Source organism: Populus alba, chromosome 19, assembly GCF_005239225.2.
Source record: "Populus alba chromosome 19, ASM523922v2, whole genome shotgun sequence".
Taxonomy (NCBI): domain Eukaryota; kingdom Viridiplantae; phylum Streptophyta; class Magnoliopsida; order Malpighiales; family Salicaceae; genus Populus; species Populus alba.
In genome coordinates this window covers 17,121,833-17,139,728 of record NC_133302.1, presented here as the reverse complement: position 1 = coordinate 17,139,728, position 17,896 = coordinate 17,121,833, and the positions used below count along the sequence as shown (strand labels likewise).

General features: G+C 39.9%; 1 protein-coding gene across 1 annotated transcript; it reads left to right on the top strand.

Annotated features, from left to right (window-relative positions):
* The first annotated feature begins 1,632 nt into the window (after positions 1–1,632).
* LOC118036253 (metalloendoproteinase 2-MMP) lies at positions 1,633–2,813 on the top strand. Its single transcript, XM_035041938.2, has one exon. It carries the CDS (start codon positions 1,688–1,690, stop codon positions 2,615–2,617), a length of 930 nt encoding a protein of 309 aa, XP_034897829.1. The 5' UTR covers positions 1,633–1,687; the 3' UTR covers positions 2,618–2,813.
* Positions 2,814–17,896: the final 15,083 nt, after the last annotated feature.

Below are 17,896 nucleotides of genomic sequence, written 5' to 3'. Positions count from 1 at the left end.
TCGACACCAAAAGCTTCCAATCTTGTTTGATGTTTTCCATAACTTTTAAAGCGGATTGGTCTTTGAATAACCCAAAGAATTGTGATAGTTTAGTCATCCTTGGCACATATTATATGCCCCTAAGCTGTCTCGCAACCAAAGCAGGCACATAGCTAACTTTGTTTGTGCCTATGAAGGGCTTGGTGGTATTCTTAGAAAGGCTACTTAGAACCAGAGATACCACTATCACTATAGGTGTTAACACGAGAGTATTACTCATTTATGCTTTGTTGATGACCTTATGATATTTTGTTAGGTAGACACAAATTTAGTGGGTGTTGTGATGAGGGCTCTGGATGACTTTGTTGTGTTATCAAGGCTGATGATCAACCCAGAAAAGAGTCATGTTTTCATATAAGGTGTGGATAATGATTTGAAAGCATCTCTTTTGGATCTCTTGGGAGGCACTTCTAGATACCAGGCCCAAGAATATTATGCACCATCTTCTTTGATTTCCAGGACATGTCCCATGACACTCTTCATCTTATGGCTTGTCTCTTTGGGTTGTCTACACACTATTAACAGACTACAGACTGTTCAGATCATTACCTCTACAATATGTATTTTATGTGGTTTACATGTGGAAACCCATGATCATTTATTTTTTAAGTGCTCCTTCCCAGCAACATTATTTAGATGAATTAAATAAAAAGATATATTAAAAGAATATACTATATTTAATCATTCAAGACAAAGACAAAAATAAAATTATTGAAATGATAAATAAAACTTTGATTCAATTTAGTATTAGTCATTTAATAATTTAAATTTATGGGACACGGAATAGAGATGTACTTTCTTAATAGTAGAAGGTTGTGTTTGTTTTACACCTGCTTTTATGTTTGCGGTGCAACAAATGCAATAAGGTGTTTGGTAACAAACCAAACGTTTTATACTACGTGACCCACTAAAAAATTGAGTTTGAAATGTGGTTTTTGTAAAGTAGTTTTCACATACTTTTTTAACTGGGTTTCATAAAACCCTGTTTGTTTTAGCGTTTCAAAAGTGCTTTTGAAAAATTTTAAGAATTTTTTATTTTTTTTCTTTACTTCAAATTAATATTTTTTGGTGTTTTTAGATCATTTTAATGCGCTGATATCAAAATTAATTTTTTTTTTAAAAAAAATTTTGATGCATTTTTAATTAAAAAGCACTTTGAAAAACAACCGCAGTCACACTTCCACCAAACATTTTAACATGTTTTTTGCTACACATAAATTTCAATTATAATTTTTATTAAACACATATCTAAATCCAACTAACCACAGGTAACCACACTTTTTTAAACTACAACCACAAAAGCTACATGAAAAACAATCACTCGAAGTTGTTGATTTTGTTGGATAAAGATATCTAATAATAACCATATAAATGAAAGTTAAACTCAAATATTCAGATAGTAATTTCATCGATTACTACGAAAGAAAATAAATAAATTAGATGCTTGAAGGACAAATGTAGTCTAAATAATTAATATTTGAAAATAAGTAATCAGAATTAACAAAAATAAGGACAGTAGTAAATCTCAAGACATATTCTATATTCCCAATGCCAGTACAACATACTATATGTCTATAAATAGCCATCCGATACTAGAATTGAAAGCCACAACCCACGTCTGAAGCCATTCTCCGAAACAACACACGATATGGCTCCTAATCTTTCCCATCTTTTATCAGCAATCCTCGTTATCTTTTCTATCCAGTCCTTCAGAGGTCAGGCAAGAACTTTGAAACCCGAGCATCGCCAATCTTTCAGCAGCTTCCTTCAAGGGCTGGAGGGGGTTCAAAAGGGCCAAACTGTGGAAGGGCTTATTGAGCTCAAACAATACCTCAAAAAACTTGGGTACTACCCAAGTGATGATTTCACTCTCACAAGCAGTGATTTTGATGACCACTTGGAGCTAGCACTCAAAACATACCAGGACTATTTTCATCTGAATGTTACAGGTAACCTTGACTCTAGTACCATACAACAAATGATGATTCCACGATGTGGAATGCCTGATATCATAAACACTCCGTCCACTAAACCGAACAGCACTACATCAAAACACAACAAGTTCCACATGGTTGTTCATTATGCTTTCGGGACACAAAAGTGGCCACCTTCCAAGTATGCTCTGACCTACAGATTTGGCTCGGGTGTCCAAGTTGTAGGTTCGGACACCTTGAGGTCGGTCTGCTCAAACGCTTTCCAAACATGGGCAAAGGTTTCTCCATTCACTTTCCAGGAGGCGACTGCCGGTGCATCAGCAGATATTGTAATTGAGTTCTACAGCGGCGATCATGGGGACCAGGTTCCTTTTGATGGACCAGGGAATCAACTGGCTCATGCTTTTTATCCACAAGACGGCCGTCTACATTACGATGCAGACGAGAAATGGAGCACTGACCCCGCAATGGATCAAACTGACCTGGAATCCGTTACTGTTCATGAAATAGGACATCTGCTTGGCCTTTATCATAGTAAAGATCATCCCGAAGCCATCATGTATCCAACGATAGCACCGGGAAAGAAGAAAAGAGATCTCGCCCAGGATGATATTGATGGGATACATGCTCTCTATTCCAATTAATTAATTAAACTATATGCAGTATAAGTTAAGGAATTGCTAGAAAATATCCATGGCAGTTGAAAGCTGGCCTCATCTCCTACTCTAAATATGTTAGATCTAAGTAGATTGGGCTTTTATTCTACATATTTGAACAGCTTTTTATTGTACCAAAATTAAAAAAGAAAATAAATAAAAAAGGCTATATATTAAGTTATTATTGTACGACATGTTAAATTAGATCCTCTCTCTCATGCATGTACCTTCCATGTCATGTTAAATTGTTTAATTCAAAATAATTTATCTACCTTCTCAGTCTCAAAATAAATATGAAGACGTAAAATTCTTGGAATATATAAGTATACATCAATATTTTTTTATGTTTAATACGTGATTCTCTTTTTACCATTAATCAATGCTCTTATTTATTTTTACTAATAATCACAAAAAGTTTTCTAAGGATTATTTTTTTTATGGTTTGAAAAATTATATTTTATATCATAAATTTCATTCGCGAATTTACATTTAGTATCCTTTTAAGAAAGCCAACAAAATATATCTCATTATTTACTAAATTATTATTTTAACGACTAAAAAATCTTTGAAATCTCAAAATAACAAAATTATCATTCATGATCAATTCTTGAACACAATCCTTTTCAGGAAGCCATAAAAAAGTGCAGCAGGCAGGTTCTCTCATGAATCTTGATTCTTGGGGAATTCTTAGTAATTATTCACTTTTAATCTCCATGATTTAGCTTTGTTGCTTTTGCTTTAACTTTCTGATGTTATTATCTACGGCTAAACAAGTCTGCTGATGCTGCATTTAGGATGCAAAATTTGTTTAGGTTCCGTGAATTGTCAGAGTTTGATGACAAGAAGCGAATTGATCAGAACGCAAGGCGACGTAAGCCACAACCTGAGGCAATCTGGTTCAGTTCAGCAAGGCCATCATCATCATTTTATGGTGCAACTTCAATTTCAAAGGTTTTAACTGTCGTGTTCCTAAAATAATTTGATTGAATCTTATACGAATCCTTAAATGCATCTTCTGATGACGCTGTGCTTGTTGTTATTGCTAGTTTGTTTTTGTATTTTGAAAGTTTTTTTTAAAATAAAAATATTAATTTTTTTACTTTAAATTATTGATGTGTTATGTCAAAATTAATTTTTTTTTTTAAATAATATTATTTTAATGTATTTTTAAATAAAAAATAATTTTAAAAACAATTACCACCACAGTTATAAACATACATTATATATCTGTAAAATGCCAGTTAACTACCTTCTGTCTGACTCGCTTTTTAATTATATAATTAAATAGCGATAGTCTAGAACCCTAGTAAACATTGTATCAGAATGAAGATCAACATTACAGAATGAAGATCAAATCATTCATCTTTAAACTTCCTTGTATTCAGCAACAGTTCAAACTTCCTTAAGACTAGGAGTCTTCGTTTTATCCTTCCTTGTATTTAGGTGTTGATTAGTTTCTCCTAAACCCATATGTACAGCAGCTTGGATGATTAATAAAAGTAAGCAACAACATTGTAGAAATTGTTCCATCTATCATGGTATCAGAGATGCCTAATTCTATTCTTCATTAGTTTCTTTCTTCTGTCACAAACCATCGATCTTCTTGTTCAAAACATAAAATGACCACCCAAATTGACTCAGCAGCTACTATCTCTTCTTCCAGCCTTCCACACCATGAGGTTCCTCTCATTACAATAAATGCTATTGCACAAACACCTCTCAAATTCACATCCACAAACTACATTTCTTGGAAGCTTCAGTTTGAAACTTTATTCATTAGATATGATCTCATTGGATACATCGATGGATCAACACCTTGCCCTCCCAATATCATTACTGCAGACAACATCACAATAACAAATCCCTCTCATAAACTTTGGATTCATCAGGATAAGCTTCTGCTTAATGCCTTGATTGGCTCTCTTTCTCCTACCATTATTCCTTTTATTGCTTGTGCAGGGACTCCTTAAGAAGCATGGATCATACTTGCCAACACGTATGCTAAACCTTCACGTGGTCGCATCAAACAAGTTAAAAACCAACTCAAAAATCCATCTAAAGGATCTCAGACCATTACTGAATTTCTTCACTCTATTAAAGCATGTGCTGATGAACTGGCTATATTAGGTGCACCAATGGATCCAGAAGACCTCACTAACCAAATTATGGATGGTCTCGATGATGACTACAAAGAACTTGTATGTACAGTTCAAGCCCGTGACAATTCCATTTCATTTGATGAATTACATGAAAAGTTTCTTTCTTTTGAAGCCACGTCCTCATCCCATGCAACACCCCTTCCTATTATAGCCAATCCTACACAAAAGACATCTCATGCATGGCGTGGCACCTGACCAACCTCCATTAATCACCCTTCTTATTCCTCCACTTATCACCCTCCTTATTCCTCCCCTGCCAGTCCCTAATATTGGCGTTCTTCCCCTACCACCACTTTCAGGGCTCCCTTCACCTCAAACACTCGTCGTCGGAAAATCCCGCGTAGCCATTGGCTGGCAATTTTTCTCGTTGTTGTTGCATTTGTTTGAATTGGTTCGTTATGAGTCGCCACCTAGTATTTAATTGAGAGTTACTAGGAAACCCTGGTGGACTGGTCTTGTCAGAGATTCGCGGGTAAGGGATTAATTGTGGTTAGGGAAGGTATTAGCACCCCTAACGCACCCTACCTGAGGTAAGCTGCTACGTGGACTTGATGTGTTAAAGAAGTTTTAAAAATTTTGTCTTTTCATCGGATTTTAGAAATACAACTTTCGTACAAGTTTGTACTTCTACACCGTGATCCAATCAAAATATTAAATCCTTCTTTATTCCTGCAATTTTATCATAAAAAAATTCACAAACAAAATACACACACCACATTCAAGCTTCGTGAGCTTGATGTAATTTTTAAAATAAATTTTTTTAGCCCAATTCCCAAAATATATGTAAAAACATGTTCTTACATTTTCATGAAAAAACACAACATGACTTTATCTATCCTCAGATAGATGTGCATGTAAAATTAAACACTTTACTTCTTTTTGTCCTTTTTTTATTTTTATAATTCAACATTAAAAAAAAAGAACACCAACACACACACACACACACTCTTTTTTATTATTCTTTTCTTTTCTTTTCTTTTCTTTTTTTTTTCTTTTACATTCACATTTACACAAAATACAAATTCAAAAACTAAATAAAAATTACATTAAATAACTTAAAATTAACAAAATAGTCCCTAAAACTCTAGAAATTGCATTGAAGGACACTTCCGGGACTGCATGAACAGTGGTGGCGCGTCTTCCCAGGCGCCACCGCCACTGGCGGCGCGTGGGTTCACGCGCCGCCGCTGGAAAACCTGAAAAAACAGAGGTGCCTGGAGCGGCTTCTTCTCCTGTTCAATTTTCTGCCGGCGGTGAGGGTCCAGTCACCTACAAAAGGAGAAAACACACACAAACCAGTTGATTTTATTTCGTTTTCAAGATCTGCTTTTATATATTTTTTTCTTCTGTTCGTTGTTCCTTTCTTCTTTCCCGTTGGCAGATCTACGGCAGTGTGGCTATTCAGTCGGCGGCTGAGGGAAGATCGATAGAAATGGCTGGAGGTGTTGTCGAAGGAAGCCAATCTGCGGTGTCGACCAGGTGAGGGAGGAGAAGGGCGACGCTGCTGCTGCCACCGCTGGGGAAACAGCTGGAGGAGGGGAGCTTGTCTCGCGGTGTGGCTGAGCTGGGTTCTTCAGTCGTGAGGAGATCGGTGGCGGTGCTGAGGAGATCACTTGCAGATCGGTGGCTTGGTGGAAGGGAGATTAGTGGTGAGGGGCGGCGTCTCTGGTGGCTAGGAAAGGAGCAGCCGAGAGAGAAGAGAGGGAGAGAACCGGCCGGGGAAGCGGCTGAAGGAAGAAGAAACTGAATCTGGAGGGGGACTGTCTTTGGGGTTCTCTAGGTGTCGGTTGTGTTGGGGAAGAAGGGAAAACCGTGGGGGAGATGGTGAGCGGCGGCCTGGAGAAGAGAAGGAGATGGGGCTCCGGTGGATTTTTGAGGGCCGGCCAGTTTTGAAAGGGAGCAGGTTCGATTCTGTTTTGGTTGTTTGCTATTGAGGGAGGTAGATGCCGGTGCTGGAAGATGACAGCGGAGAGGGGGGAACAACCGGGAAGAAGAAAATGCCTCAGCTGCAGGGGGCAGCGGCTCTTTCTTTTTGGGTAGTGATAGATTTTAGGTTTAGGGTTTTTTGGTGTTTGGTTTGAAACTTAGGTTTTCTGGTGCAGTCAAAATTATCCCCATGTATCAAAATTGCCCCCCTTAGCTTTGAGTTGAAAGCTGCTATTTATAGGTAAATTATTTTTTTTTTGGGATTTAAAATTGGTCCCTCAATTTTTGTGCTTGGCCCCTAATTTCAATTGGTAAAAATTAAATTTGGTCTTAAAATTTCAATCTTTTCAATTAAGTCCAAATTGGGCTCCCAAACTTAATTTTTCACCAATTAAGCCCCCATATTAATTTGACCCATTTAAAGTATAATTAAGTCCTTGCACTTAATTAAATCCTTCAATTGGACCTAAATTAATTCTTAAACATAATTAAAATTTAATTTGGCCCATGATTAAATCAAATTGGCCCATTAAAAATTTAATTATGTCATTGGACTTAATTTTTATGCAAATTCATCCAATAATCATTTAATTTAATAGGGGATTTGATTTTTAAGTCAATTTGGGCTTTAAATTGAAGAAATTTAAGTTCTAGGGCCAAATTATAATTTTTAGGATTTTATTAAGTCAAATCAGGGGCTTAATTGCATAAATATTGAAGTTTAATGGCCAATTAGGGGTTTAATTGTGAAAATCCAAAACCAGCCACCAATTTGGAAAAGGCGCAAAGATAAGGGGCTGTTTGGAATTGATTGAGGGGCCTAATTGAAGAAATTGGAAGTCTATTGATCAATTGAGGGCTAAATTGCATAAATCAGAGGCCAAGGACCAAAGTGGAAAAGGCGGCCAACTAGGCGGACAAGACCGAAATTGGTAGGGACGTAATTGAAAGGAACAAAAATAATTGGGGGACTGATGTGAACGTTGGCGCGTTTCTGGCGCCACTTTTAAATGAAACGGCGCGTTTTCTCCAAAACGACGCCGTTTCATGCGTTTTAAAAAAAAAAAAAAAAAAAAAGACCAAACGGTGCCGTTTTGAACGGCACTGTTTCTCTTCTTCTTCCCCCCGCAAGCGTAGCAGAGAAGAGGAAAACCGGGGTTTTTGTCCCCACCTCTCTCCTCAAGTGCCATGGCCCGACGCTCCACGCCTTGGGACCCCCGAAATCGAAGCCACTGGCCGACCACCCGCCGCGCCACCGAAACCGAGAGAAGCACCTTGGCAGCGGCGCCTGCCGACCGACCGACCAGCACGCCTCGCTCCCCACGTGGTCACGCCCCGATATCCCTATAAATAGAGAAGAAACAGAGTGTAAAAGATGGAGAGGAAGAACGAAAAAGAGGGACCCGAAAAGGAAAGAAAAACCAAAACAGTGTGAGAGAGAGAGACCGGAGGAGAGAGAAACCACAACTTTAGAAACAGCGACTGGAAACACAGGGTGGAGCAGCTTGGGATAGTGCAAACCGAGAGGGGACTCAAGCATTTGAAACAGAAGCAAACGAACTGAAGGAGTGGGTCTCGGTCCTCTTGAAAACCACCGCGAGCTAAGCCGCTGCCACCGCCACCACCGTAGCCTCCGCCAGTAAGCCGCCGTCTCCGCTGCGCCAGGTACGCCGCCCCCCCTGCATTTTCTTTCAAGGCTGGCATAGTTTGGCCTCCTGCATGCAGAATCGTTTCTGCATGCAGGAGGCACGGGGGGAAAATAATTCCCCCCGTTCATTTCTGTTTTTCTTTTGGGCCAGACAGGGTCTGGCCCAATGATATGGGTCTGGGCCGGTCCGGCCCAGAAGACGAGATACTGTTGGGCCAAGTCCGGCCCAACATTTTTTTTGGGGCTGGAGTCTGGCCCAATTAATTGGGCCGGCCCAGCCCATTTAATATATTAATATTATATTATATTATTATGTTATTATATTATGCATGTGTGTGTGTATATATATATATATTTTTAAAAAAAATATATAAAAAAATATAAAAAAATTCCGAAAAGTAAAAAAAATATATTGTTGGTTTTTATATACATTGATTTGCATTTTTATATACTATGGGGATATAATTTCTGTGTTTAAAAAACACCCGTTTTCGTCAAAAAAAAAAAATGTTTTCTTGCGTGTTGCATACGGCCAATACTCTAACATGGTTTTGAATTTTCTTTTTTTATATACAAAAAAAAATATTGGAAGCTTTGAAGGTGTGTTTTCGCATAGATTTCTTAAACACAAATCATTTTCTTGCATTTGTGGATTTTACAACATGTTTGTAAAACTCCAAAGGGTATTGGCCAATATTCCAAAAACTATAAAAATCTTATTTTGGGAGCAGAAATTGTATTTATTATTCACCGCTAATGTTTGGATGAAGAAATTCTTAAAAGGACGAACATCCAAAATATTATTGGGAGTAATAAATCAATGCACATGTTGGAAAGAAGCTTTGGTTGCAATCGAGGACATTGCAAAATTTTAATTTTTGTTTTTTACTCCATGGTTTACGAGTCGTGAAAGTATAAAATTGTTTTTTTTAAGAGTTGTGAATTTTTTCTTCGTTTTTTTTTTTCTTTTCTTTTCTTTTCCGGGCGATTTACGAGTTGACGGGATTAGAAAACACCAACACCATAGACTATAGAGCAAACCAAACACCAAGCAGCTTACCTTAGGTAGGCCGTACTAGGGGTGCTAGTACCTTCCCTTTACGCAACCAGTCCCTTGCCTTAGAATCTCTGAAAGACCAGTTAGGGTTCCTAGTGACCAAATACTAGGTGGCGACTCCAAAGAACCAAATCATTAGAACACAAAAAAAAATATATATATATCTCCAGCCGATGTCGCGCCTATTATTTATAATTTTTTGTGGGGGTGTGACAGAATGGCGACTCCACTGGGGACCTTAGGACTAAGCTTGATTTGTTTGTTTGTTTATGTTATGGGTTATTGATTTTTGTTTTCTTATGATGCTTTGTTTAAAAGCTTTAGCATATATCTTTACATTCTATCATACATGGCATAGTCATGCATCACTTTATTATTATTATTATGTTTTGGAGGGCACACACATGTAACTCTAAGTTTAAGTGGGGGACTAGTAGCTTGCCTTATGACTTGAGTCAAGGTTTAAGTTTGTGTAAACCCCAACTCTTTGCTGAGTGTTTAGACTGATAGTGATTGGTACACGTGCCATCCCACTATCTGCTGGACCTCCATATCGCCTTTACGAGGGTGATCACTGGAACAGCAAGAGACCCTCTTTTAGAGACCTAGTAGTAAACCTGCCCTATGTCTACCGTAAAAGAACTAGAACCTATCCTTAGGGTGTATGTTCCGATATAAATCTTTTGCATCGAAACAAGACTAACCCCCCATGCATTTTGAATTGCAGGATTTGTGAACGAAATGACCATCATCAAATCTTCCATCATAGAGTATGGAAAGAATTCTGAACTGTCACAATTGACTGAAGGAGACTGCCTTAGAAGCGATGCTAAGAAGATGAACAAGTTAACGACCCATTTTCAGAATGTGGATAAAGATGCATTTTTTAGGAAATACGGACATTTGATGGAAATCGCAAAGGTAGAAGTTTTAAGCCCAGCTGTGCGAGCCTTAGTTCATTGAGGAATATGGATTATTGACTGAGTTTCCGAACGACCTGTATCGGATTTATTCTCCTTTGAGATCCGACAAAATCATCCCTGAGCTGTCAAAACTGCTCAGAATCTCCAACTTGGAAAGGTTTCTGGAAAAGAATGGCACCGGTTTGAAATGGAGGATGCTAGAGTTGGAAAAAGAGTCAGGAGTAGAAAAAGAGAGATTGATTGCCTTAGGTATATTTGGCCTTGTGTTGTTCCCAAGTCAGACTAGTTTAGTAAGTTTGGAGGCCGCTGCTGCTTATGTGGAGTATGAGAACACACAGATCAATCCAGTGGTTGCCATTTTAGCCGAAACATTTTTGACACTTAACCATTGTAGAAGGGCTGGAAAAGGGGCAATGAGATGCTGCACGCAACTGTTGTATATTTGGATGGTTAGCCATATCGAAACGAAGAAACCTGTCTTCAATAATTTTTGGTGGTTCACCCAAAAACCCCTAAAGTTAGTAGAAGAAGAAGAGTGGGGAGATCTAGACAACCAGGGTTGGGTTGTTAAATTAGAAGGTTTACCTAATAGCGATTTTAAATGGAGAGCACCATGGATAGCGACAATGAAGGTCCTAATGAGTTGTGGACAAAGGCGTTGGATACCATTGGTGGGGATTACAGGTTATGTGAGTTATGCTTCGGCTTTAGTGGTAAGACAACTTGGGGGCATGCAGTTTGTTCCCCGGACTATGGGAATTGCTCAATTCTTTGGTCTGTTCAAAGATCCCATGGCAGAAGAAGTTTTGGAGATCATCAAACAAGATTGGAAGCATCTAGTGTTGGTGGAAATAGAAGGTTTGAGAGATCCAAGTGTGAGCGAAGGATATGTAAAATGGAGAGCCTCAGCTGCTTCAGCCATGTCTTGTGTAGAAGCTAAATCTCCTCAAGCTGTAGAGGAGCCTATTAAGAGAAAGGAGGTTAATATTGAAGATGATTCAGCTGCTTCAGCCATGCCTCGTGTAGAAGTCAAATCTCCTCAAACTGTAGAGGAAACCCTCAAAAGAAAGAGGGTTAGCGGTGAATTGAGAAGGCAAGTGGACAAAATGAGAATAGAGTTGAGCAAGAGCAGAAAGGACAAGGCAACGTTGGAAGAAATGATGTTAGAAGAGGATAAAAGGAGAACATTTCTAGATGAGCAAATACAGTATAGAGATGCAAAAATAACCAAGCTTGAGTTAAACTTGGTTGAGGAGAAGATTGCTAGGGAAAGAAGTGAGAAGGAGCTTAAAGGGTTGAGTTTGGATTGGATGCAAAGTTGCTCTGAACTTGAAGCAATGGAGATGGACTTTAGCGATTGCCAAGAAAGTGCAAAATATTACCAAGAAAAATTTGTGCAAGTGCAATTCAAACTAATGGAAAGGATTAGGAGGTATAAGGATTTGAATAAGAAATATATAGAGTTGGAAAGCAAAAGGGGAGGATTCGAGGAGGTTAAAGCAGAGTTAGCGACCAAGAGGAATGAGATAAAAGTTATGAGGATAAAGCTCGACAAAGAACGCGAAAAGTCGAAGTATTTAGACGAGAAGCTAGTAGCAACGGAAAAACACAAGGATCGAATCGACGCCAACAACACTGCTTTGAACAGAACTAACATGTTGCTCATAGAAAAAATGACCAAAACAGATGAGCAAATGGACGAAGTTGCTGCACATGCTCGAATTATTAGAATCAATGCGCGGAATGTGGGAGGAGACATCATTCGCTATCGCCGAAGCCTAGCTGAAACCGATGCCTTTCTAGGGAAGATTGAGAATCGCGACTTTGCTTTCTTACCTTTGGCTAAAGAGTTTATGGAGGAAAGAGATTAGCATGTTGTATTTCTAAAATGTATTTTTATCCAAGCATTAATGAAAAGGGCGTTGACCCATCTTCTTATGCAAAATCTGTCTCTTGGTGAACATGATTCAAGCAAACGACTCGAAAGGCAGAACTCCTATCAAAGCAATGTGACAAGAGAATGCTTACAATGGGATGGTTGTTTTTCGTTCACAATAAAACATGCATGCATCCATCACAATCATACATTTTCTCATACATCTATGCATGCATCTCCAGATCATGAAACATAGGTCCCACATCCAGAGTCCACCAAACCCGGTCCAGATCAAGAATGGAAAACGAAGAAAGAGCTCAGTTAGAGTCACACTACCAGACCGAGTTGGAATCCGTGAAAAATGAAGTTTCCCGGTTGACCAATCTGCTTGAGCAACTTTTAAAAGCCAAGAATGGGGAGGGAACATCTACCCAACCACCTATAGGAGCACCGTCGGCCCCTGTCCCGTGGGTATCTCAGAATATGGGGGCAGATTCAGTGACAGGGCAGCACTTTGCACCTACCATTCCCATTCAACCCCCTCAAGCTCACATCACTGTAGATTTAACAGCTGAGGGGCCCTCCGATAATAGGTCCACTGGTTTTATGAACGATGACAAGATATCAGCTTTCGAAGAAAGGTTAAGAGCAATCGAGGGAAATGACTGGTTTGACCCCATGCGAGCGTCGGAGATATGCTTGGTGCCAAACATCACGGTACCAAAAGATTTTAGGATACCAGAGTTTATAAGGTACACTGGGTTGGAATGCCCAAACACTCACCTTCGATCTTATGCGCAAAGATGGAGGGACGAGGCCACACACGTGCAACCCCCTTTGATAGAAACGGAGATGGTGACTTTGTTCACCAATACCTTCAAGGCACCCTACTATGAGCATTTAATGGGTAGCTCATCTCAACATTTCTATGATGTTGTACGTGTGGCGGAAAGGATAGAGCAAGGAATTAAAGTAGGGCGCATAGCGGGGCCTTTAGAGTAGAAAGGTTTTATGGGAAGGAAAAGAGAAGGGGATGTTAACAATTTGGAAGGCGGGTACAAAGGCAAAAAAGTGAATTTCCACAGTCCACAAGCACCTACCTCTCAATTCCCACGTATAAACTTTAACCAACCTTTTTCACCTAATCAAACAAATAACCAACCAAACTACCAAAATCATTACCAAAGACCCCACTCAGGATACACTTTAGAACAACTGCCACCATTACCCATGCCTTTGAAGGACATGTATGCCAAACTTTTGAGCATTGGACAAATAGCTCCTATCCCTACACTACCACTACAACCACCATTCCCAATTTGGTACAAGCCCGATTTGACTTGCGAGTACCATGGGGGTAATCCCGGGCATGGGATTGAAACCTGCTATGCATTCAAGAAGAGGTTATTGGAACTTATTAAGTTAGGATGGGTATCCTTCGAAGACAAGCCCAATGTTAATTCAAACCCATTGCCTAAACATGTTCCAAACAGTGGCGGAATAGGCATGATCGAAGTGGGAAATCAATGCAAGGTGTTGAAGGTGCCGATGAAAAGGTTGTACGACATGTTAGTACAATCAGGATTTCTAGCGGTGAAGGTGGTAAGCCAATTGGAGAGAAGTGACTACTGTGAGTTCCATGAAAGAGATGGACATCACATTGAGGATTGCACCGAGTTTTGCGAAAAGATCGCTAAAATGTTGAGGATGAGACAATTGAGGATTGAACCCATGGAGAGCAGGTGTGAAGTAAGTATGATGGAAGGTCAAGATAAGATGGCAGGAATTTGCAGGGTTCAACAGACTGCTAATGGGCCCCCAAGGCTGATCTTGGTTAAACCATCCTGCACAAAAGAGAATCAAAAGGCCATGCCGTACAATTATGGGTATGCCTCCAACGTTCGAGCTCCTCTTCCTTTGTTCCAGATGGAGATAAGTGGTTTGACCAGAAGTGGTCGTTGCTTTACGCCTGAAGAGTGGAGGAAGGAAAAGGGTAAAGAAGTGGTAGATCTGGACAAAGCACCAGAAGTTAATAAGCTAGTAACGGAAGAGGAGTCGAATGAATTTTTGAAGTTGATCAAGCATAGCGAATATTGCATAGTGGATCAACTAAAAAAGACTCCAGCTCGGATCTCCCTTATGTCCTCGATACTCAGCTCTGAGCCGCATCGAAATGCCTTGCAAAAGGTATTGAATGAGGCGTATATACCCCAAGATATTGAACATAAAACTATGGAGCATTTAGTGGGGAGGATCCATGCAACTAATTACCTCTACTTCACGGCTGATGAGCTTGATGCTGAAGGTACCGGACACAACAAGCCTTTATACATTACGGTTAGGTGCAAAGACTGCCTCGTAGGGAAGGTGCTCGTCGATAATGGCTCGGCCCTGAACGTATTGCCAAAGCATATTCTGGAGGAAATGCCGATTGATGAATCTCATATGAAGCCAAGTACTATGATGGCCAGAGCATATGATGGCTCACCTAGGCCAATACTTGGGACTTTAGAAGTGGAGCTATATGTGGGACCGCAAATGTTCCTAGTGACACTTCAGGTTATGGATATTCACCCTTCCTATAGTATGCTGTTGGGAAGACCTTGGATCCACGCAGTGGGGGCAGTAGCTTCGTCATTGCACCAATGCTTGAAGTACATCATGAATGGGATGTTGGTAACCGTCAAGGCTGAGGAGATAATATCCATGATAAAGAATGTGGTTGTGCCTTTCATCGAAGCGGGGGATTGCAAGGATAACAATATCCATGCTTTCGAGATCGTGAACATCGACTGGGTGCCGGAGAACACCGTGTAAGAAGGCCAAGGATCTCAGAAGCAGCAAGGATGGCAAGTCTATGTTTCTTGAACCGTGGGATCCCACGTCGATATAACCGCACTTGCGGAATACCAGAGAGGGCTAATCCGACAAGGAAGAGAAAAGTTGATCAAAGATTTGGGTTAGGATATCAACCTAACCAAGAGGATTATCGTTGGGCTGCTGATCGGAGAAGGACAAGAAGGATGGCTAGAATTAAAGGAAGAGATCTTGAAGAAGAACAGCTGGAAATCCCTCCCCTTAGCGTATCATTCCCAAGAGTTGCATACATAGTGCAACATGATAAGGGAGCTGAAAGCCTGGGTCTAGAGCTGGCAAATATGAGCATAAACACCTTGGAGGGAAAGGAGAAGGAAAAAGGTGATGCGAAAGAAATAGCGGGAAAAGAAGATGAAGTGCTGCCACAACTAACGATCCATACACTAGAAGAAGTCTCCGCCAAGACCTTTGTGCGCAAGTTGGCTCAAGGCGAAAAGTTCCAGAATTGGGTGACCCAAGAAGCTCCAATGGTTTTCAAAATGTAAACCAACTTTGTTTGCCTTAAAATGTTTTTGTCATTTGCTTATGCTTGCTTTATTTTTCTCTAGTTGACAATCGAGGCTCATGATGTCAGCTAGATTCTATGTTTGTCATGGAGCCCACCTTTCCCTTTGGATAAATGTGAGATCATGCACTTTTTCAAAAATTGTTTATTTATATATATGCATTTACACCAAGCACTTCCCGCTTTCAGGAATCCTGAAAGCGGATCTCCTACAACATCACATACATCTAGCATCAAGAATAAATGGCCAAACTTGAACGAGCATGTAATATCTATGGAAGAAGAAGAGTGGGATGAAAGCAATATCAGTGAATTCACCAGGCTAGTAGAACAACAGGAACAAACTTGGAAGCCTGCCACCGAGGAACTCGAAACTATCAATGTGGGCAATGGTCAGCTCAAGAAAGAGTTGAAAATAGGTACCTTAATTACTTCTGAACAAAGGATAAAACTGATCACCCTATTACAAGAATATTCAGATGTCTTTGCTTGGTCATATGAAGATATGCCCGGTTTGGATACAAGTATTGTAGAACACAAGATACCGTTGGAAGAAGGGTATAAACCAGTCAAGCAGAAACTGAGGAGGGCCCACCCGGACGTCTGGATCAAGGTCAAGGCAGAACTCGAAAAGCAATGGGATGCTGGCTTTCTAGAAGTAGTTAGATATCCGCAATGGGTATCTAACATTGTTGTGGTGCCTAAGAAGGAAGGGAAGATTAGAGTTTGTTTAGATTTTCGGAATTTGAATAGAGCTAGCCCTAAGGATGATTTTCCTCTACCACACATAGATGTTTTAGTGGATAATGCTGCCTGAAGTTCCACTTATTCCTTTATGGACGGTTTTTCAGGATACAATCAAATAAAAATGGCTCCCGAGGATAAGGCGAAAACAACTTTCGTCACACCTTGGGGGACCTACTGCTACAAGGTCATGCCATTTGGGTTAAAGAACGCAGGTGCAACATATCAAAGAGCAATGGTGACTCTATTCCACGACATGATGCATAAAGAAATTGAGGTGTATGTAGATGATATGATTGCCAAGTATAAAAAGGGACAAGATCATGTGGAAGTTTTGAGGAAGTTATTTGAGAGGTTGAGGAAGTATGAACTAAGGCTTAATCCTGCAAAATGTTCATTCGGAGTTAAATCGGGCAAGCTGTTGGGATTTGTGGTAAGCGATAGAGGTATAGAGGTGGATCCAGACAAAGTAAGGGCCATTCAAGCTATGTCATCCCCTAAGACGGAGAAAGAAGTAAGAGGATTCTTAGGAAGGTTGAATTACATTGCTCGATTTATAGCTCAGCTAACAACAACATGCGAGCCTATATTCCGACTACTAAGGAAAAAGAATCCTGGAACCTGGAATGAGGAGTGTGAGGAGGCATTCAATAAAATCAAGCATTATTTACAAAATCCACCTTTACTGGTGCCTCCTGTATCAGGGAAACCTCTCATATTATATCTAACCGTAACTGAAGTAGCCATGGGATGTGTATTGGGTCAGCATGATGAAACCGGAAGGAAGGAAAGAGCTATTTATTACTTGAGTAAGAAATTCACTGAATGTGAGTCTAGATACACGGAGATAGAAAAGCTTTGTTGTGCGTTGGTGTGGGCAGCAAAGAGGTTGCGACATTACATGTTATACTATACCACTTGGTTGATTTCAAAATTTGATCCCCTGAGGTATATTTGTAATAAGCCTTTTCTCTCAAGTCGAATTGTAAGGTGGCAGGTTTTATTAGCAGAATATGACATAATGTACATGACAAGGAAAGCCGTAAAAGGGAGTGCCATTGCAGACCATTTGGCCGATAATGCTGTTGAAGATTAAAAACCTTTGGATTTTGATTTCCCTGATGAAGATATATCGTCAATAGAAAAGGAAGAAGAGAAGACAGATTGGTGGACCATGTTTTTTGACGGGGCAGTAAATGTATATGGTAACGGGGCAGGGGCGGTAATAATCTCTCCTAATAAGAAACAATACCCAGTTTCGGTCAAACTACATTTCAAGTGCACCAACAATACAGCTGAGTACGAAGCTTGTATACTCGGTTTAAAAGCGGCATTGGAGTTAAAGATAAAGAAGATAGATGTATATAGGGATTCAATGTTGATCATCTGCCACGTCAAAGAGGAATGGCAAACCAAAGAGGAAAAGTTGAGGCCGTACCAGGAATACCTATCCATGCTAGCAAAGGAATTTGAAGAAATTAGATTCACCCATCTAGGAAGGGAAGGGAACCATTTTGCGGATGTTTTGGCCACACTAGCTGCTATGACTACC

What these genes read in the sequence shown, in the direction of transcription:
- LOC118036253 (XM_035041938.2), top strand. Translation starts at nt 1,688, where the DNA reads ATGGCTCCTAATCTTTCCCATCTTTTATCAGCAATCCTCGTTATCTTT.